The 23216-nt window shown below is 42.5% G+C and overlaps 1 protein-coding gene across 2 annotated transcripts in view; it reads right to left on the bottom strand.

The window, feature by feature from the left end:
* Window positions 1-22623, bottom strand: part of GABRB1 (gamma-aminobutyric acid type A receptor subunit beta1) — a 98505-nt gene extending 75882 nt beyond the window's left edge. For both annotated transcript variants that reach the window (XM_088131106.1, XM_088131107.1), the window contains exons 1-3: window positions 22544-22623; window positions 22217-22308; window positions 21484-21551 (exon numbers count right to left, since the gene is read on the bottom strand). In XM_088131106.1, coding sequence (XP_087987232.1) covers window positions 21484-21551; window positions 22217-22308; window positions 22544-22623 — 240 coding nt within the window. The remainder of the gene's footprint in view (window positions 1-21483; window positions 21552-22216; window positions 22309-22543) is intronic.
* Between the last annotated feature and the right edge of the window lie 593 nt (window positions 22624-23216).

Below are 23216 nucleotides of genomic sequence, written 5' to 3'. Positions count from 1 at the left end.
TCAATTTAATGCATGCGGAATCCTAGGATTTTCTGAGATGGAAAATCCTCCACTTTCTAATGACCTGCCCTGACCTGTGCAAGTGAAATCACGGGGAGAAATCACACTGGACGAAAGCAGCTGTAGTATATAGGTTTTGATGATCTGGACAGAAGACAGCCAAACTACACGTTACACAGAAAGGCAAAAGGCAAGGAAGGACCATTTTCCAAACTGGTGCAGATCCCGGGATCAACTCCAGGATATTTACTTCCTGTTCCTACAGCAGCATTTGCTCTCTTGGTTCCTTCCCGTTATGCTTGTGCGCCCCATTTCTGAGCAGGGAGACATTTCTCAATTCTACTGAGAAACTGGAAAAGTGACGTTATTCCAGATGTTAAGGAATGGCTTTCGGAAATGTGTGACTTATCCGTCTTGGAAATGGCAAAATTTTCTACCCATTAGAGGACGTAGCAATATGTAGTACTTTGGAAGAGATTTGTGATATTTCAAAATAATATTTTGCATTGATTCTATATGGTATTTATTAGTAAACCAGTGACTGTGATAAGTTTAATATATAAGGTATGTTTTTTCCCCTTTCTTAGTTTGTCTGGTTTTTTATCTTACTTGTTTCCATTATTTTTTCTTTACATTTCAGGATGATTTCATTTAATTGTGGCTTTTTTTTTTTTAGTATATTTTGGTGTTATGTCTATAATTTGTACTTTGCATTTTGAAAAATAACGCACGCGCACCCACCCACCCACACACACACACACAAATCTGCTAATCCTAACTTTCTAGTTGTCACTATCTTGGGACGTGAATCATCAGAAGTCAAAGAGGTTTTTGACTGGCCATAAAGTAGAAAAGAAAACCTTTGCAGAAAAGGGATTTGCTGAGTTGATTTAGACCTGTGTGTTTAATTTCACATTTGCCAAATTCTTACCATCTATGGTTTTATTTAAAGACATTTTAAAGATCAGAATCTCCAAGTTTTGTTTCAGTCTAGCCTCATAGGGTACCTATTGACTGTGGTACTTGGATGTGATGATTATGGGGGTGGTGGAAGATAGGCCCGCACAGAATTGTTTTGCTAAGTGCTATAGATTGGTGGGGTTTAAATGAAGGGATTCCAAATGCTGTGGAGTGGTCTGGTACAATTGCTAAGATGCAAAGGAGAAAGGATAAGATAAACCTTTGTGTGAATTCCAAACTGACAGTGCTGTTTTGAAATTAAGAAAAGGGCATTGGAAGAAAAAATTGCATGCCATGCGGGAAGTAAGCCCTCTAGAGCAGTGTTCCTCAACCTTGGCCACTTTAAGATGGGTGGACTTCAACTCCCAGAATTCCCCAGAATGGGGAATTCTGGGAGTTGAAGTCCACCCATCTTAAAATGGCTAAGGTTGAGAAACACTGCTCTAGATGTATTCCCCAGGGAAGAAACAAAAAACTTGCACAGAAGAAACAAGAACATTAGGAAGGATGGAGGAATTCCAGTTGCAGCTTCTGTCTTTACTATAAATCAATATTAATACCCTAGACAAGACTAGATATAGCACATGGTGACCTGCTCACGTTGGTTGAGCAAAGCTTCCCTATCCTCTCGTATAACTGATGATACGGTGCTTTTGTCACACATTGAAATCAGCCCTGAGGGTTCTTGTGAAATTCTGCAGAAAGGATTTCGTGCAAATGAATATTTAGAAGACAAAAGTAATGGACTTTGTGAAAAGGCCTAAGTTGTACTACATGCTCATCAATAGGCACAAGAGTTATTTTATAAAATATAAAGTATCATGAAGTGTATTTTATTCCTCTGGTAGCAAGAAAGCCCCAAGAGAACATGCAGGATGGAAGCTCAGAGATGCTAAGCAGCTATCTGGAAAATTTTCCACACAAAAGGATCTGGTTGGTACCTCTGCCATAAAATGATTTTGGCCAAATCCAATGGCATAGCTTCTTTATAATGCATACTTGGTCCTTGTTGCAATTAGAGATCACTTGAATCAGTACCAACTACGTTCCTGATCCTGAGAGGAATTTTATAGTTGCCTAGGTGCATCCCAAATGTGATCTTAAGGCTGGAGGTTGGTCTTCAAAGGATGGAATGAGAGCTTGTCTAGCAATAGTCAACCACTGGCTGAAGAATAAAGTCTTCCCATTTGGTCTCATGCATTTTTTCTGATAACTTCTCCTGTATATGGATCCAGATCACACCTCAAGTTTCACTCCTTTGGACTCCCCCTAGAATGTTTATTGCACTTGGGTTTTGAACAAAACACAGTGGCTTGAGGGCTACAAATTGGGGATAGCCCTACCAGCAAGATTTACGCGTGCAACTGGAAGAGAGGGCCATAACTCCTAGGAGAACTACCAGCTTCTTTTCCTCCTGCTGGTTCCAAAACATTTGAAAGCATTTACTAAAAGAAGAGTTGATGTGCTTCCTTCAGGTATCCTACAAGGCAGATTTTGAAACATTCCTTATGCAAAACATATCTGCTGCTGCAGATTGAGAGTCACAGAAGATGAAAGCCATGTCTTACCTTAACTTTACCTTCTGTTAACAATTCCACAGCACATATATCACACCTTTCCTGTTGCATCATCCAGGCCAATTAGAGCAATTGTATTGCTGTCTGAGTCTATTACAGTCTGATGTCGCAAAAAAGGGGGTAACACATAGAGTGTGACATGAGATAACTGGGGCAGTTGGTTGATCATAAGTTAACTTGTATCTTGTCTGTCTAGGAGTACTTTTAGCTTACAAATGTGCATGTATGCCAGTACAATTACATTATGTGGAGATCTATCCATCCATCCATCCATCCATCCATCCATCCATCCATCCATCCATCCATCCATCCATCCTCTCCACTGGTCTAGTGTATAAGGATAAGGGAAACCTGAATTCTAGTCTTCCGTTAAGGCATGGAAGGCCACTAGGTGACTCTGGACTAGTCACCCTCTCACAGCCCTAGACTACGAAGCTGAAAAAATCTGTCTACCAACATACCCTGGACCTCTATGGCAGACTACAGTCCATAACCTTCAATGAAGAGGTCTTCATCCTGCAGTGGATTGATTCAGGATGATAAAAAAAAATAATAATAATAATAGTAATAATAATAATAATTCTTTAATAAATGTTTTACTGGTTTCTTTGTATCATTGCTTAGCAGCAAAATCAAGCCTTTTATCTAAGCTGGTCTTTGGTTGTAATAAAATTTCTTCTACATTAAACTGACACTGAATTTTTTATTCATTTTAGACATATAATTTAATGTTTAGAGTTACTATTAATCATTGTACATTATTAGACTTTACAGTCTGTATTTTATTACTTAGGTAGCTTTGCAGAACTATAATTTTACTTACAGAATTTAGAGAAGGAACGCTTTACACCATTGCCTTAGCAATATTACATTTCATTTACTGCTGAAATGCCTGCCGTTGTTGGATTTCTGTAGTTTGATGTTCTCTTATGTTGGGTTTTAACTGAAATAAAGATGTGTTTGGCTGTTTTCTCAATTCATTGTGCTTCATGCCTGTCAGACTACATCTAGTGCGAGCTTGACCAATTCTTGACCTCTTCCAGCTTTTGAAAGTTATATACAACTTCTTTTGAACTACTAGCACTAGGTTTTTTAAAAAAAAAAACATCCTCCTTTTTGTTTTATCGATTTCACCCCCTTTCTCTGTCTTCAGAAAGGAAGTTATGTTTCAGAGCCCTGAGAGAATAGCAGTCCAAGAAACCAATGATGAGAGCAGTAGGATCCATACGGTGCAGCCAAAAGGTCAAGATGGTGGCCGAATGGTATGATTGAAGCGCTGCCTATTTTTTAATGGGTATCACCTGTGCATCACCCATAAATAACAGGGGGTGCCTCAACTGCACCATTGGCCACACTCTGCAGACATCCCTGAACAGGAGCCATTGTCCTTAATCGATGAGCTTAATTGTCAACATCCTTCTTTGAATATAGGTTGACGTACTACATCATTCTTGCTATGCAAAGCCTCAGATCCAAGCTTTCAGTTTGCGACCAGGCTCTCGGACGCCGACCCTGTACCCAGCAAAGATGATTTGGAAAAAAACAAATGGATAACGTGCAAAAGAGCTGACACTAATCTGAATGCTGAAATGAATCATATTTGTTGCATACCTCATCCCCTTCCATCTCTATCCTGCTGCTCTGATGTGCATAAAAGGGTTAAAGCTGGAATAACCCACAGCCTCTCCCTTTGGGGCTGTTTGTGCTAATTAACCACTGCATTGTATCTAGTGGCTCTGGCAAGGCCTGTGCCTTTTAATACAGAGTTACAGATATTGTAAATTCTTGCCTTCCGGCTCCTGGGCTCTTCTTCCTTCCCGCTGTTTCCTCACCCCTGATTTTGGAGGTGGCTTTGAAGCTTTTGACAAAGGAAATGGTTCTACTGAGAAAAGAAGGAAATGTGAAGCTGGGAGAAGGAGAGTGGGCAGGGTCTCATCTGGAGGCTACATTCAGAACTCCTATATTGATCCGTTGGAAAGCTGGTTGGTTGCTTGGCTCATCTTCGCAGGCCATTGTGAAGTTCTTGGGGATTGGAAAAGATCAGCTGTGGTTCTGTGAGAATCTGCCTTGTCCTAGTGCAGAGATTCTTAAACTGGGGGTTACCCCGATGAGAGTAATTTAGGCATATCCTGGGGGTATTGGAGCAATTTGTAATTGCTTGTTTGTGAGTCGAGGATCCAGTTTGGGGCTGCCGCTGAACTGATCTTTTGTGGGGTAATGACATTATTCGAGGCTGGGAAAAGGAGTAATTGGGTCAAACAGTTTAGGAACCACTGCATTGGTGTAACAAAGTGCATTAGCCTGAATGTTGCTACTCACCAGTGTCAGTACCCAAATGGCAAATTTCCTTCAGCACTTGTCTCTAATCTGAATTATACTGGCATGCTATTGATTTATACACTTATCGCACTAGTCAGATATCCCCTTGGGGTTTATCTCCTTATAGAAAGTTGAGGAAAATCAACTTTTGTGGCCTTATTCCAACCATTTATCCACGTAGCTCATTCAGAGGGGATTGATCTGGCTTCTCCAGCATTACTGTTTCCAGTATATAATGAAAATAGGCTTCTGTAACTATTTGTTTCCATTGCTGTATGCAATTCTCCCACTAAAACTCTGGGGTACGTTCTGGTTTTTAGAGTGTCATTTATTACACATCCTATTAAGCATCCTTCTGAAATCCCACCTGGGCTACCAGTGAAACAATGATAGTATGGTGTACAATAATCCCTAAATTATTGTTGTTTCCAAAAGTTCTGCTCCACCTTGGAATCTCTGGCTAGTGTCTTACAAGGCTGTGTTTTTCATAGTCTTTACTATCTCATTGAAAACCAACCATCCTTTTTTACAACAGAGCTACAGATCAGACAAGCTCTTTGGGAGACCACCTGGACATTGAGGGTTTTGGCAAGTGAATTTGGAGTGGTTTTGGATTCAGCCACATGGAAGTGATTCCTTCATTCCTCTTGCAGCGCACGAGTCAGATCTGCAAATATGGTATAGCTCAGGGGGTCTGCAACAGCTCAGATTTTCCCAAAATGACAAAACATGACATCATGATGCAAGCTGTGCCCCTTCAGTATTGGGTGTGATGTTGTGGCACAAGTATGAAGGAAGTGGGGTTTTCAGCACAACATCACAACATGCACTTCTCACTTGCCACCCCTTTTCCCCCAAGAGATGCCCACCCTGAGGTTGCTACTTCTAAATTGTAATTGGAAATTCTAACAGATCATGTTCTGGGTTTACAAATATTAACACGTAACATTCTGATGCACTAACACCAGCTTTTTTACCCCCAGAACATTAATGGAAGGGGATAATACTTAGCAAAGAAAATCTGAAGCTTGCTTTTTTTTAATAGGTGAGCACGTGTTTGAAAGTTTGCTGCAAGTTGGAATTAAGGGGCAGAATAAAACAATTAGAACAGCACACAGCCTTTGGTTGATGGATTCCTTTAGTTGATTCCATCTTTTTCTTCAAATCCTAGATATTAAAGTTCTTGATACAGTGCCATAGGTTGAGAGAGAGAGCCCTAACAGGTGAAAAAGACCCTAACTATCTAAAATTCAATTTTTTTAAAAAATAATGCTCATCTTTAACATTTAACAAAGCTTGGTCAAAATTGATGGTCATAGAATATAATATCATTTTTTCGGCTAGTACAGGTAGTCCCCAGGTTAAGAACACCCAGTTTACAGACGACCCATAGTTAAGAACGGAGCCTGCTGTAGCAAAATTCGAGTTAAATACACAATGGTTTGAGTTCATTACACAGTACTCCTTATACAGTATTATACAATAATACTGTTCTGGCTTGCATACAAATTTGACTTAAGGACAGGCCTTGGGAACAGAACTCGTTCTAAAAATGGGGACTCCCTGTATCAGTTTATGATTTATAGAAGGCTGTTTTTTGAACAAGGAGAGCCAACCATATTGGTAACGTTCCGTATTATCATACCAGTTCTGCCATAATATATGGCCGTTTCCTCCCCAGTGACTTATAATGGCTTCATAGCATCACCTAGCCATCACTGAAGTGATATAAAGCCTGTTTTATTGCTATTATGTTGGCACAACAATGGCCCGATACCTCTAGAAGATGTTGTAAGTTGTTAGCTGGGAAACAACTCTCACTGTAAAGAGATTCTGCCCTCTTGGAGTTCGTACATCTCTGTTTTCTTTCCAATGACTATTTGCAGAAGTGAAAATAGATCAGTTTAATGCAGGGAACAGTTGCCTGTTTTTTTAAACAAAAGAATTGATTTCTACTTCACTTCTTTCAACTGGATCATAAATGGATTTATTCAGAAGTCAGTTTCTAAAATGCAGTGAAAGAAATAGTTCAATGGAACAGACTCTTTTATGGGAAATATGAACTTGTTTGAAAATTCCCTCAAGAATATTTTAGAATAATTTCATTTTTTTGACATTAAAATGTTTATAAGCCTTCATGGTAACATTTTTGAAGTTTTAAAGCATACTGTATAGGGGATTTGGAGGAGTAATGTACATATAAATTGCATGACAACCTATGGAGGAGAACGGGAAGGAGGAGGAGGAGGAGGAGGAGGAGGAGGAGGAGGATGATGATGATGATAAAAATAAAAATAGTTCCAACGTTTATGTATCTGGAATTAAAATACAACTTTGGCCAGAATGAGATAAATCAACATGGATGGGGAAAAAGAGAGTGAGGCAAAGAGAAAGCCTTCTTAGCTTGCCATGCTTCTGCTGAACCCCAAGAGAAGACATCAGGAGCACATTCCTCCAGGATGCTTTTTCAAAATTACTTTTATCATTGAAGGGGGAGCTAGGGTGTTGCTGGTGTTGGTGTCAGACTGACCAAAGCAGTATGGCAAGGACACAGGCCCACCCCCTTTTTTTCTGGGGTTGTGGGATTGCATCCACAAGGGGTGGAACTTGGGCCATGGTACCATGACCCTGCTGTTGTTATTCTGGCCAAAATAGTGAGATCTTGTGGATGTCCCGGTCACTACTGAGAGGAAGTTCTGCCCTTAATAATCTGCGGGACAATGTCTTCTCCCTCTGAACAAACTTGAAGAAATTGCTCATCCAATTTCTCTGCACATAGGTGGAGGATTCTGAAAGACCGTTAGACAATTTTGTTTCTCCATAAAGGAGTTTACTGCATAAACTATTTGTGTATTATCCCAACTGGTAGGGGTAATATTCCTGATCTATTTGAGAAGACTGTTTAAAGCAGTGCTGTCCAAACTTGGCCACTTTAAGATGAGTGGACGTCAACTCCCAGAATTCCCCAGCCAGCATGGCTGGCTGGGGAATTCTGGGAGTTGACATCCACTCATCTTAAAGTGGCCAAGTTTGGACAACACTGCTTTAAAGGATGACTGCAATTACATTATGTCTGCAATTAGAGATTAATTTACATTACCACTCTGTGCAGGTCTACCTGAACGCAGTACGAAGTCATCTTATATTCAGTAGATTTTAAAGATAAGTGAGTGTACATTTGTGACCTAAGTTGTAGTAATGTTGCTATTGTCACCTCTATTACTAACGGAAGGAGATGGATTTTAATCCTCAGGGTTTGTAATCAAGCACTCCATATTTCATTTTAAAAGCCCGTAAGGGTCAGATTTGAACGAGGTCACTCTCCATCCCTCTTATCATTCTGTTACTTCACAGTGGAACCAAAAAACAGAAAAGATGCAACGATGCAGAAAAGGATTTAGGAGTTAAGCTTGGCTGTCAATGACTCCTATTAAACTCTGTAAATCAAAATAAACTGGCCACCGTTTCTCACTGGAGCCAGTAAGAGTTCCTCTTGCGATGCTGGTGCTTTGCCTCCTCAGACTGGAGCTGCAAGGAGTTAAAGCTTAAAGCCCCACGTCCCAGTCTGCATTGGTTTCCACGCACTTCTCATTTGCTTTTTTAAAAAACCTTGTGAACATTTCAATTACCGAGCCAAAATTTCAAAATGAGTTTCCCCCAAAACGAGTCATCTCTCCATTGCACAGCACTCACGTCGTTACGCTTCTCACTTCATGTCTTTATTTAAACCCATTCCTCTTCTTTTCCATCTTGTTGAAAGCGAACAGATAGCGTGCCACTTATTAAAATGCCCACTTAGTAAATTATGTCAATCTATACAATTAGTTCCACAAGTTTTGGTGGAATACATTGATTCTGGAAAGCTGGATTCTGGAGAATGCTGGAAAATGCAATGGGCATAAATGAATATTTTCCATGCAGTTATTTTTGTATTTCTGAGACAGACTGTGTCATGTAAGATAGCTGTTCCCATGGCAACACTTGGTGACTCATAATAGTTATGAAGAAACCCAGTAAGTGGTTCAGGTTCTAATGGTGTCTCATCCTGGTTGTTTAAGTGATGGCTATTTACATTAAAAAAAAATCCTATCTTTTTTTTCTATTCCCAAGAGGTGGGGGTTCAATGTGATGTTTAGGAAACAAACAACTGAACCAGAATGACTGAGAATCTTCCTTTCAGAAAAATAGCAAGTTCCTATGTAGAAAAGATTTGCTCAGCTACAACATGGGGGTTTGCTCTCTGTCCCTTTACAAAGATCATCAAAAAGGTGTCCAGAAAGAGGAACAAAGATAAGGTGGAGAGAAAACATTCAAAAAGACTGAACAAGTACTCTATGTGGTGAATCAATGATTTATTTTAGTGGTGGTGCATAAGGCCAGTTCACCTGAATAAAACTAACATTAGAAGAAGCAGAAAATACACTTAAAATGGAAGGACCCAGAACTGGGTGAGTTTGGATTCAGGAATACTAAAAAAAGGTGAGATGAATTCATTGTGATTATGGAGAGGTAACAAGCATTTTTAAAGGAAGAGTAAGGTCACATTTTTGAAAATCCCAAGTCCAGCTTTCTTAGGCAGGATTAGGCAGTCTAAGGAGGACTCCAGCTTCCATTAGCATCAGTCAACGTGGCCCGTAGCCAGGAAGTTGTAGTCTAAAATATCTGGTCTTTCTTGCTTCAACCTTTCTGATCAGCTCCAATCTTTCCTTCTGACACAGTATATTTCTCAGCTAAAAAGATTTTGTTAGTTTCTGAATCAATAGCTTTATATCCTACCTTTTTCCATCCTGAAACTCAAAGTAGCATAAATAATACAGGTAGTTCTCGCTTAATGACCACAATAGGGACCAGAAAATTCATTGTTAAACGGGGCAGTTGTTAAGCGAGTTGTGCCTGATTTTATGACTTTTTTGCAGCAGTCACTAAGTGAATCACCATGGTTGTTAAGTGAATCATGCAGTTCCCCATTGATTTTGCTTGCTGGAAGCTGGCTGGGAAGGTCACAATTGGCAATCATGTGACACCAGGACACTGCAACCATCTTAAATGCGAGCTGGTTGCCAAACACCTGGATCATGATCACATGACTGTGGGGGTGCTGTGACAGTTATAGGTGTGAGGACTGGTTTTAAGTCACTTTGTTCAGCACTGTTGTAACTTCAAACGGCTGCTAAACGAATGGTCATTAAGTGAGTACTACCTGTATTTGCAGATGATCTCTTACCCAAGCATTGACCAAAACCAGACCTTAAACCAAAGGGCCTTCTTCACCTGCTCTTACACCAAATCCCCATAAATGATAAATGGATATGGTTGACACCTCTCGTGAATAAAGCTAAGTTATTTTGCTGATGTTAGGGTTGGGAAGAAATAAAGATACCCGTTGCTAAAAGAAATGTAACTGCCATCATAATTTTCATGACCTAGTCTGAGTTTTAGTGTCAGCTCTAAATTGATTCCTTTTAGCTCTTGCCTTGCAACCAGACAAAAATATTTTGAAAGTTTAGAAATTCAAGTTAATAGATTAAAAATGTTGAACTTCACCCACATGTACATATCCAAAGACAACTTCTTCGGAAAAAGTTTTAACAGTGCTCCGACTTCAGAACTTAAAAAAACCCACTTTCCTCTAAATTGCTTGCCTAGGGCAGTGTTTCTCAGTCTCAGCAACTTTAAGCATGCTAGCTGGGGAATTCTGGGAATTGAAGTCCACGCATCTTAAGGGTGATAAGGTTGAGAAACCCTGGCCTGGGGGTTTGCAATCAATAGCCGGAGAACTCCTGCCCTATGGTATTTGGGGCACAACAATGGGGAAGCTTGAAAACTTTTCTCCCCTTTGAGTCTTGCTCTGTTGTGCTCGCTGTACATTAATCTCAGCAGAGGTCATAGGCTCAGGGAGAGAGTAGACAAACTGCTTCTCCTGGATGCCATTGTTGAAAGTGTCCTATTTCCAGAGCTCCACAGTTCTAGGGGTGTGCTAAATAGTTCCAGTTTGATCTGCTCTGCACTGGAAACACTCTATATCAAGGGCAAAATGTGCCATTTTCCAGTGCAAAACAGCTGTACCAAGGAGAAAAGGCATTATTTCAAATTATTTTGAAAGCATTTGAAGTTCAAAATAGAGTGCATCACACTTGAAATGTTTCGGGCTTGAAACTGGCCTTTGAATTCAAAACAGCTTGAATTTGAAAGATTTTGAATGCCCAGTTATCTCTGAATCACTCTAAGGTTCAGAGTTCAGCCTCATACTAGTGTTCTCTCTTTGGTACCAGTTATCATGGTTGATGATCTGGGAAAGATGATGTATAGGGAGTATAGGAATACAGCCAAGAGAAACTGCAGGATGAATGCAACTTGCCTTATGCCAAAGTGACGTAGTCATTAAGATGCTGGATTAATACTAGGATGACCTAGGTTCAAGACTACCCTTGGCCATGGAGACTCACTGGATGGTAGGTAAATAAACTTTTTTGCAGTCTTTGACCAGTGTGTATACATATATACACATGCATATAAAGTTCTATATCCAGTACATCATAGAAAAATAACAATTAAAAGAAGTTTAAAAAGTTAAAAAAGAAAGGAAAGGAAACGAGAAGATAAAATTTGGAAGGCATCAAAGAAATTTTATTGGCCAATGTTTGCTACCTCACTCCCATGGCAGCGAGGCAAAATTTGGTTAGATTATGGGTAATAGTGGTCTTATGATCTGCTAGAACAGGGTTCTTCAACCTTGGTGACTTGAAGAGGTGTGGACTTCAACTCTCAAATTCCCCAGCCAGCATGGGAGTTGAAGTCCACACCTCTTCAACTCGCCAAGGTTGAAGAACCCTGTGCTAGAAGATAGGAGACATATCAGTGGTCATCTCTCCCTGGAAGTTGTTTTCTTTTTTTAGATTTTTTAATCCCGCCTTTATTATGTTTTATAAATAACTCAAGGTGGCGCACAAACCTAATTCTTCTTCCTCCTCCTATTTTCTCCACAACAACAACCCTGTGAGGTGAGTTGAGCTGAGAGGGAGGGACTGGCCCAAAGTCACCCAGCCGGCTTTCATGCCTAAGGTGGGACTAGTTGCCTGGTTTCTAGCCTGGAGCCTTGACCGCTAGACCAATTTGGCTCCCAGTTTCTTTATGAGGGGCTGAATTAGTGCATCACACAAATTCAAATAGAAATTACAGTGCAACAGAATATCCTGCACATCCTCTACAGTGTGCGAGTGACAAGGGCCAAACTGTTCATGGAAAGGATATATATATATATATATATATATATATATATATATATTTATATATTTATATATTTGGTATTTATCATCAATGGTTGCTCACTAGATGACTTCGGGACAGTTGCAACCTCTCAGCCCCACCTTCCTCACACAATTGTTGGGGAAAGACAATGGAGGGGCGAATGCTATGGGGACTGTTTTTTTTCTTTTTACTCCCAAGTCTAGCCCACAGCTCTGAGATGTCCCTGGTGGTTTCCCATCCAGGTATTAACCAGAACTGACTCTGAGTAGTTGATTGATTCCCTGTTATCCCCATGGTTATTTTTTATTTGCTTTCCTATGGTACAAACACAGAAGACCTGGATGTGTTCCCAGGCACGGGGTGTGGACTGTTAGCTGGAGCCCATGAAGTTGTTGACCTGTGGCAAATTGGTTTTACCTTGGTTGCTACTATGGGCACAGGGAGTCCCCAGTTTAAGAACAAGTTCTGTTCCCAAGCTGTGTCCTTAAGTCGAATTTGTATGGAAACCAGAACAGTATTATTGTATAATACTGTATAAGTAGTATTGTGTAAGTAACTCGAACCATTGTGTATTTAACTCGAATCATTGTGTATTTAACTTGAATTTTGGTACAATAGGCTCTGTCGTTAACTATGGGTCATCCTTAAACCGGATGTTCTTAGCCTGGGGACTACCGGTATTGAACTTTCTAATGTTGTTTGCATTTTTTGTATTAAATGCTGTTAGCTGCCCAGAGTCACTATGGTGAGATGAGTGCCCATATACATTAATAACATTCCCAGTTACAAATAAATTTGCATATGAAATAAATTTGCATTGTATTAAAAAATAAATAAAATAAAATGTACATTTATCGTCCAATATAACAGTTGATTTAGGAGCTGTCTCTAAACTAGTACAAGCTGATTCCAAAGAATCAAATCTATATACTTTTCCTATAGAAGTTCCTCCTGTTAAGCCACCTCTTTTATTAGTATATCAAGTAACCCCCTTCCCTTCATCAGATACTCCCTCTATATGCATTAACACACTTTATGTCACATTCATCCTAGAGGATTCCCTTTCCCCAGGTTAGCAGAGGGGTAGGGGGATTAGGAAAACTTTAAAAAAGAATATTGTTAAGTAATTAACTGTGTGCAGATAATTTTGATAGACATCGCATTCTGGCAGAGTCTAATAAATGCTGTTGTGGTTAAACCTCTGCTAATGATAAACAAATGTTATCTTCTTTGTTATATTGAAATTCAGTTAAATTGCTGTTAACTTATGCTCTGCCAAAATATGATTTCGGAGAATCGAAAGATGCCCCATCAGTTCCTGGGTGCATGAACAACGGAGCCCTAATTTCATATCTGTCATGATAGCTTAGTCTGGAGGTATAGACGGGTAAAGCAAGAAATGCTAACTTCTGCAGTTCTCATGGACTGACTTTGAATTCAGAAACTACTCCGTGTGACAAGACAGAACATGTCCATGCAGAAGGATTTGTGTGTGTGTGTGTGGGGGGGTTCATATGCAACAATAGAGGGCTCAATAAATGAAGAACTGGACTCACATTACCTGCCAGTTTATGTGGCAAGCCTCAGTAAGGTTGCTGAAACAAAGCATGCAGAACACCCACAAAAGGGGTATCGCCTCATAATTTTCTTCAGGTTTTCTACTATAAGGGTGGACCAGAACAGGGGAAGTTTCCAGTTAGATACTCCACCACTTTATCCAGTAGTTAACAAGCAGCTCAACATCTGATACAGAAAGAGAACTTGCCATGGATACCCCTGCATGCCATATATGTGTGCTACCAGGTACAAAGATCAGGAAAACTGTTTTCGACTCTCATTCCTCAATGTCTCTACAAAGTTGTCTAAGGATATCACTCTCTATGTTTGCTACTACTCAAAAACAGGTAACAGTATGTATGCAGGATGTGACATGCCCTCAGGTGTTACAGATTGAGGTATTGTGCTGAAAGCCTTATGGGCGGAAAGTCTGCCTACAGATCAAAACAACATCAATTCCAAAGCACAGAAGTGCCCCGTATTTGCAGTCTATTGTTAATGATTCATAGAATCATAGGATGGAAAAGTTGGAAGGAGTTGGAGGTCATCTACTCCAGGGTTTCTCAACCTTGGCAACTTGAAGATGGGTGGACTTCAACTTCCAGAATTCCCCAGCCAGCAAGCTGGCTGGGGAATTCTGGAAGTTGAAGTCCACCCATCTTCAAGCTGCCAAGGTTGAGAAATATTGATCAACTCCCTGCCCAGTGTAAGAATCCACCCCTACAGCATCCCTAATCTATACACAAAGTTTAAACACCAGACTAGGATATGTAATAGGGCTGGGCTCAGTCAATTTCACTTTCTCCATATCCAAAGATACACCATCGCTAGTTCTGTCTACTCCATTAAAAAGAAATGCATACACTTAGTAAAGATTTACTACAAATTCTCACATGTCTGCAATACCCCCAATGCCACAGGCACAATAACTCTTGGTCTTGAAGAGCGTTTAATTTCTGCCTATCATGTAGCTATTAAAGATGATGGGCCTGTCAGGAAAAAAGGGCATTCTTAATTCACAGCCATAACGAGCTTGATTCCTTAAGGGTTTAAAGCAGATCTCCATTCCCAGATGGAACATCTATCCAGTTTGCTTTCTCCAAAAGGGATCAGACGTTGGGGAAGGGAAAAGGAATTTTTAACCTTCTTCCCAGCAAGCAATCTGAAATTCGGATACAAACTCTTCCTTAACTGAATCTGCTTTTTTAACTATGGCAAGAAAAAAGGCAACACCACCATTAGAACTTTTTCTGTTGTTCATGGCTTATCTGGTGGCATCAGCTTGTTTTGCAAATTCAATGCCAACGAAGAGTTAACTCCTTGTGGCTTTCAAATTTTAGCTTCTGTTTAAGGAAAAAAAAAAAGGTTGCAATGTGTTGAACATTTTGAACATCACCTCCTTTTTAATTCTAAATGTATTCTTAAGAATTTAATGTATGTTTCGATATCTCTTTAGACCCACTCAGTTAGATGCATACAAGAAAATGTATTTCAGAAGATTATACACAATCCACTGTTGCTCTCATTAGTTTCCTTGGCATCTGCTTCTACCATGCCAATTTCAGTTACAAGTCAGCAAATACATTCTCACTTGAATAAAACTCCTGGGGGTTTTACAGCTCTTGTGGGAAACATTATGCCCTTTAAAAGAACAGTTCTTACAGTGGCAATGTTCTTTATGTTTTGAAAAGGGCTTGCAAGGAAATGTACCAGTGGAAAAACATAGCCAAACCAAGATTGGGAGGACAGGGAAAATGCTGTGTATTTAAGCAATGCTGATGCTTTTCTCATGTTAACACTATAGCATCACCACCACTCTTATATCATTCCAAAAGTCTAGGATAAAAAGGGAAATTCCACGCATGGAGAAGAACTTCTATGGATTTGCCCTCTAAAAGTAGAAACAGAGCTGAGAACCAAGATGTACAAAGGTTTCAGGTGATATACAGTGGAATGGATAACAATTCAGAATTAAGCCTAATTATGAAGTAAACTAGAATGGATCAGAATAAATCAAGCTACGTCCCACCAAATTGGATAAATGTTTACATTATTTAGAGCCAATACAACTGAGTACTCCAGCTCACTCCTCACATATTTCAATCTAGGGCAGGTCCTAAATCTCCAACTGCCTATCTACTCATGATGAGAAACATAAAAGCTATTATGACCAAAGAAAAGGTTTGTCTGATTGATACTTTGCACCTCCAGTGATCAACCACAGGGCATGAGAAGACCCACAAGCCAGACCTTGTGCAGTACGTACTCTCCTATCTATATTCTCCAGCACCATAGGTAAGATATAGCCCAAATGACTAGTAGCTATTAATAACCTTATCCTCCATAAGTCTGTATAAACTCCTTTTAAAGCAGTTCAAACTGATGGCCATCCCTACATAGTCTAGCAATGAAACTTAGCTGTGCAAAGAAAGGCTTCCAGTTAACATTCCAGAGCCACCATTCAGCTTTATTGAATGACCCTAGTTCCAGGCATGAAAGAAAAGAACCAGCTATGGAATTATATTTTTTGTACCTCTATCTTGCCCCCCCTTATTTTTTTCTAAGCTAAAGAGCCTCACACTTTGTGGAATTGCTTCAGCCTCCAGATAATTTTTGTTGCCCTTTCTGGACCTTCCCCATCTACACCATATTAATTTTGAAACTAAGTGATCCAAACTGTGTACAATATTCTAGCTGCCCAGAGGGTGTAATTCCCTTCACTCACTTCCCGAATTCCTGCTGAACTAGTGGCAATTGGGAGAAATGGAAGAGAGAGAAAGCTGTCATCTTCCTTCCCTTCTCCAGCAACTGTACAATTATGCTAGATGCAGGTAGGCCTAGGTAATGTTGTTTACCTAAGACTACTGATATTGTGTAATGGCATGCTAGGCTCCAGACAGGATGAGAAAAACAAAGTTATCCTTCCAATTTACTGTCACAGCTAGACAACTATCAAACACACAGACACACACACACAGGAAAGTGAGGTGGAGAAAAAGGATCAGGAGGATCATTGGTATGAAGGCAAATGGAAGATAAAAGGAGTGAAATTTTTCACATCTAGGCTAGAGAAAGGCTGAAGGACTGTGATGGTCATCTTGTATTTCAGGCAAACATTACATGCTATCACATCTCTCCGTGTAATTACATTTCAGCATGTTCATCTCTTCTCGTTCCTTCCCATTCTGCCACATTTCTTTTCTTTTTAGGCTAAGCACTTGTGGAAATTGCTTCCCTTTTGCTTAGATTACTCTAAAGGCCATACGTGTTAATGGGATTAAGTTAGATGGTGTGGACCATGACAAGTCAAGGATGAGGAGAAGATACAACCCCCCCCCCAAAAAAACCAGAACTGATCGGAGACTAACAAAAAGGTGGGCTAATTAAAGAGGGAGCTGTGAAACAACCCATGGACTTAAAGACAAGAATGGCACAGACAGTGTGGTTACTTGAGGGCCAAGTAGATTTTAACCAGGGTGAAATGAAAAGCAAGAGCAACTCAGATAGCTGGAATTTATGGAGAGTGTGGTGAAGAAATATAACTGAAGAATGGATTGGTGTCCAGACAGTTAGTTGGTGCAGGCAAGTTCAACCTCCTTACACAAATGATACTTAAATGTGTTAAAGTAATACCCTTCTCAAGAAATTGCATCTTCATAGAAGCAGAAAAGTGGAATATGCCAGTCTTATAGCCAGTGTGGATTATTTGCAATTACTAGGAAGGTACATTATAAATTACAGCAGAGTGCTTGACTAGCCAACCTGTGGGTCATAGCAGTTCTTAGAAAGCCCAGTTACCAAGTTGTGAACTACATAATAACCAATTAAATAAGACATATCTGAGTGGAGAGATTCTTTAATCAGCATGTGGCAAAGAGAAAAGTTATTGTCCGTCATCTCACACATTTTTTTTATCCTTGCCTTTCGGATCAGATCCCTACGTTTTCTATTTCTCTGATCAGAGGTCTAGGAAGGATTTTCCTGAAGGGATTCCTGAGTGTGTGTGTTTTTTCCCCCCACTGAAGCACTGTTATAGCATGGCAGCTATTAAACATTGCCATCCATAATTTTAGCATGCCACCACTCCCAGATGGTTTCAATTTCTGCCAATTTCACTGCAGTTTGGCTGGTTATTGCTGCAAAATCTAATTGACTCATCTAGGGAAGGCCAGTGTGACTTGTTTCATTCCTGCACTGGGGTATCCCCTTGTTGTGTGTTATACATATCCAGAACATGCTGCAGGAATACAAGCTAGATACGATGCCATTTCATTACAGATGGGGCAATTTCAGAAAAAGGGGCCACTCTCAGCAATATATAAATCAACCTGTCCCAACTGGGTACCCTTCAGATAGGGTGGACTACAACTTCCATACACACATACTTGACAACTAGGCAGGATGGGAATTCTATAAATGTGTCAGAACTGTTAAAAACACTCTTGGGTCTCAAGGTTTAAAGGAATGTGAAGATAACCTTGATGAGGGTATGGATGATCTACTAAGGGAGGAAAAATTACAGTGCAATTCCAGGAAAGAGGAAAGTTTGAGGAAGAAACTCAAAATAAACCCACCTTGATTCTGTTTTGTATAAGAGGGGGCAGCAGTAAACTATAAAGTAGCATTCCTGGAATCCGACTTCTGGAGCTAGCCTACCTCAAAAGGCTGACACAAGGCAATCTTCCTTGAAGATCTGCACATCTACCAGTATTATCTACTATCTTTAAGCTCTACCTCTGAGGCCAGGTGTATGAAATACTAAAGACCGGTATATACACTTCAGATGTACCCAGTAGCAAAGGCAGGTATATTTATAGTAATACCAGAATGCTCCAGGAATATATAACAGCAAAGGAGAGAAAAACTCTGCTTGAAAGTAAGGAAAAAAAAACCCTGGTTTTGCCTCACTCATATCACACTGAATCCAGCTTTAGCAGAAGTGCCACCTTGTACACACCTGCAATAAATCCAGTCTGCTAATTCTGGCAGCTGCGGGGTTATGGGTCGTTCAGACCAATCTAACTGCCATAGGACGAGCTTATTATGAGAGACTACAAAGTATGTTGATATCTCCTTACCAAGGTCTGGAGAAATGTGAAAGTATAGCATACTGTCGGTTAGACATGCTATGAGTCATGTTCTCCTCAAGATCTAGGCAAAATATTGCTGGGACAAGCAATGAACATAAATCCCACATAGCTCTTAAGAATCACATAATGACATTCTGGGTACACTTCAACTCCCGGTCAGATTAATAAGCACTTCAAAATGTCTAGATATTCGTAGGCGCCATTTGTAACAAGGCCTTTAACTCTGCTAGGGCCTACATTAATTTACTTTGCAAACACATGCTCAGGCAAGGAAGATAATACAACATCACGTCAGACTAGACCAAAGATTATTTATAGTGTTTTGTTGGAAAGAACAGATTGTCCAGTTTGGCAATCCTGCCCTTTGTAAATACATCATAATTTTCACCCTTGGAAATTTTAAGTATGGGGCTTGGGTAATCATAATTCTGTTGAGGAAAATAAATATTCCCACTGTAGCCATTCTCTCAGCAACAACGCTGGAGGTTACTGCAGCACAGATAATAAACTAGGCCAACGATTCCAGCACCTAGGCCTGAACCCAAGGATAATCTTACTTCGAAATAACAGGGTTGCTTGTGATTTAAGAAGTCTGTGCTGTAGCATTAGGGTTGTGCAGGGAATACAACACAGGACTTGGATGTTTGTGCACGTGAAGAAGAGGCCAACGCAGGGCTGGGCTATAGGAACAACTCTTGAAAAGGTAGCAAGCGTGTAGCCAAGCTGCTTGTCCCAGCATTATCCTTCTGCATGCGGTATTTGGAAACCTAGAGCAAAGAAAGGATGGGAAGTCTGAATGGATAAAAGGAAAATGGAAGGGAAGAGTGTGCATATTTTTGAATCTGCAGCCATGCAAACTAAAGATCATCTAGAATGAACTCAGCGTTCAAAAAAAGACTAGCATGAATTGGCCATCAAGATTTTAACAGGCATATTTCAATTCAGCACAAGGGAGTATGGTTTTGGTCTATTACGTTCAATTGTTTTGTGGGTTTATTCATTTTAGACATGTTTAATTAGGTTTATGTGGGGTGCTAGCTGTTTCCTATATATCTTTAAACCACCAAGAGTCCTATTTGACTGCAGCAGGATATAAAGGTAAAACAGCAAACAAACAGGCCAACGAACGATGCAACCCTGCTTCTTTGGAATATTTTACTGCATGAGATCAGCCTAGCCCTCACCCTGTTGCGTTTTAGGAGAGCCATCAAAACTTATTTTTTAGGAAACCTTGGAAGGGAAGCCAGTATGAGTTAGAATCCAGTGGGGCTATGCTGATATGCCTTTGCTCGCAATGGCCTTAGTCCCTTTTTCAGTAACCTTCTGCTGTTATTCCTTTTGATATTTTATTCTATCATTTTTATATTCTATCCCTTTTACTGTAAGAATGAAATATAAGACATTACAAGCCCTATGAATCAGAGGAGCATATATATAAATACTCGCTCAAAGAGGAAAACTGAAATGAATGGAGGGAACACAACACCAGGTTCCTATTTGGGCTTCCTATCACAGGCCCATCTAACATCAAATACAGTGGGATGTTTTAGCAACTACAATCGGGACTGGCAGATCGGACATTAAGCAAAGCGGTCACTAAGTAAAAATCATGTGACTGCGACTGTGCTGATGATCTTGCTTCAGCTTTCCTTTGCTTCACAGTCCTGCAAAAATCATACATGCAAGGACTGGTCGCTAAGTTACTTTTTCATCACCCTCATAACTGCAAACAGTCTCTAAATAAGTCAGTCGCTAAACGAGGACTACCTGTAAGCATTACTCTGACTTTCCAAAACCAGCAAGGGGCATATCCTTTTCAGCTAGAGGTTACCCAACTCAAGGGCTGGTATCTTGAATAAGGATGTGCAAGACGTCATCCTTAATTCCTGACGTTATTTTTAATTCCTTGGGGGAAGTCCTCAGGTCAGCACTGATATTCAGCATAAGCAGTCCTCAATTACTGCATCTGCATAAGAGGCAGTCAAAACACGGACATGCAGGAGGTGGGGCTGGGCGGGATCAACAGGCTTCAGTAAGAGGCAGCAGCAATGCAGCTGCTGGGCAAGTCTGGCAGCCGGTAGGTTTATTGTACGAAGTACAGAGCCCACAATTCAGACTCTTGGTGAATAACGCCAGGAATTACTTCTCTAAAACATACGAACCCAGCCTGAAAACTGAAATAAAGCACACACGAACATTTAACCTCCCCGTCTCGTCCCAGACCTCATCTGGATATGCAAAGCTAGATTGCTGCAATGGCTGTAGAGGCAGGAATACAGAGAGCTGTTACAGGCATATCTAAGCGCATGAGGTTCATGCCCCCCCTTTCTTTCCTCCTAAGTCTTGCTGGGGGGTGCACCTTCCTGTCACGCCGGGCCACGGTTTCCAGCCGTTCACGGCGACAGCTCAACCCGCAGCCGGTTCCGAAGGCGGGCGAGTAAAACACGAGTGCGAGCGGGTCGCTGTCCAACGTGCTGAAGCCCCGCTGCCAGCCGCGGCGGTCGGCAGGTGGCGCTCTTCTGCATTCCGCAAAAGGCACGGCGAAGACGGCGGCTCGCTTCCACGCTCCCCCATCCCAAGCACACACACACTCAACACACACACACACAGTGGATTTCTTCAGCACCCAAACAAACAGGACCCTTCGGCGTTAGAGTCGACAAATGTCTGCACTTCTGCAGAAAGCTCTGGGGCTCTTCCTCGCCCCTTCTCTTTTTCAAAGAGGAACTCACCATGTTGACTTCAGAGACCATGTCTATACTGGCGATCTCTATTCTCATCCCAACATCAACAGGAGAACCTGGAAGCCGAAATAAAAGATTTGTTGTGACTGGGTTTTTTTGAACGGCCAGCTAGCAAAGAAATTGGGATCTACATTTACAGCCTTTTTTTGAGGGAGGGGCATAAGAGTGCCCATATGTGGCACTCAAGGAGTAGCGCTGGGTTTGTTAAGACTTCCCTGAAAGCCACCAGCTAACGCATCCGATTGGTAACAGAGCCAGTCTCCCTACAACACGTTTGGTTCCAAACTTGCACGCCTGAAGTGTGCAAGGAAGACAGAGGGAGAAACAAAAAACAGGGCCTCTTTGGGACAGTAGGCAGCAGCCCCCGGCCAGTCTTGGCTGGTTTAGCAAAGCTAAGCAGGGTCCGGCCTGGTCGAGTAAGTGGACAGGAGGCCACAAGGCAATCCCAAGCTTGTGAACTAGATTAAGTAATTGAAAAAAGGAAAAAAAAACAAGAAAAATCCGGGAAGAGGCACCGGCAAGCCACTGCCGACCGGTCGCCCACCGCCCGGGTGGTGCGCCTGACCTCGCCCCGAGGGAGCTCTCCCTTTGCTCCTGGGACGGGGCGAGCTCCTTCGGAGGCAGCTGATTCACATTCTCCCCCCCGCCCCTCCCCCGCCCCCGGAGCGAAGGCAGCGCCCCCGCGTTGCCTCCCGCTGTAAACAACCCGGGGGAGAATTACCTCCAAAATCCGGCCTCAGGCGAATGTCGTATCCTTTGAGCAGGCGGTCCACCGTCTCTTTCACGTAGGACATGTTGCTGGGCTCGTTCACGCTGGGCAAGGCAGAGAGAGAGGGGCTCAGGACGCGGACCGAGACGCCCCCCGCCGCAGCCTTTCATCCGGCCTCCCGGGAGGGCATCGGATTCGGGGGGGGGCGGGAGGGAAGGGGACGCGTCCTGCACCACACACGGGCGCGCCGGCACACGGAGCCACACACACACACACACACACACAGAGACACGCAGACACACGCGCCTCCCGGCGCCCGGGCGCCCACCCCCCGCTCACCTCTTGGCGTAGGAGACCACGGCGATCATCACCGGGACGACGAGGACCCCCGCGCCCTCTCGGAGCTGGACTGCCCACATTCCTTCCTGCGGGCGAGCGGCGGCTGCCTCTCCGCCGTCCCTCCCCCGCTCGCTCCCCGCCCCGCCCCGCCCGCCAAGATTCAAGCAAGGCAACTTTCAAGCCACAGGCAGGGCGCCGCCGCCGCCGCCGCCGCCGCCGAGAGGAGCGCGGCGCATGCGCGGCGCTGTCCCAATAGCCGGCGATCGCGGTCCGTCTCGGCCGCCGGGCCGGTCAGGGCAGCCGCGCCGGAGCGCCGGGCTTGGCCTGCGGAGGGCGGGCCGCGGAGAGCCGGGGGCGCTTCGGCCCGGCCTGGCCGGGGAGGACGGGGACGGCCGCCCCCCTGAAGCCCATCGCAGCCGGGCAGCGACCGGGCAGAGCTCCCTCCCTCCCGCCGGCCGGCCGGCCGGCCGGCCGCTCGCTGGCTGGCTGGCGAGGGGAGAGTCAGCCCGGCTGCGCCGCGCGGAGCCCTTGGCCGCGGCTGGCCGCTCAGAGCGCGGCCGCCCGCGTTATATCGCCACAGCTACGGCTGGGTGACGCAATCGACACTCCGCCGCTCCTGCTTTATATCGCCTTAGGCAGGACCGGAGGCCAGCGCTGGCTTCTGCCAAGCTGC

The sequence above is a fragment of the Python bivittatus genome, unplaced genomic scaffold (assembly GCF_059951505.1).
Source record: "Python bivittatus isolate LINGU-HERP-01145 unplaced genomic scaffold, Pbiv_v1 ctg000970_np1212, whole genome shotgun sequence".
NCBI lineage: Eukaryota > Metazoa > Chordata > Lepidosauria > Squamata > Pythonidae > Python > Python bivittatus.
The sequence above is the reverse complement of the archived record's forward strand: the minus strand, read 5'-3'. Positions and strand labels throughout refer to the sequence as shown.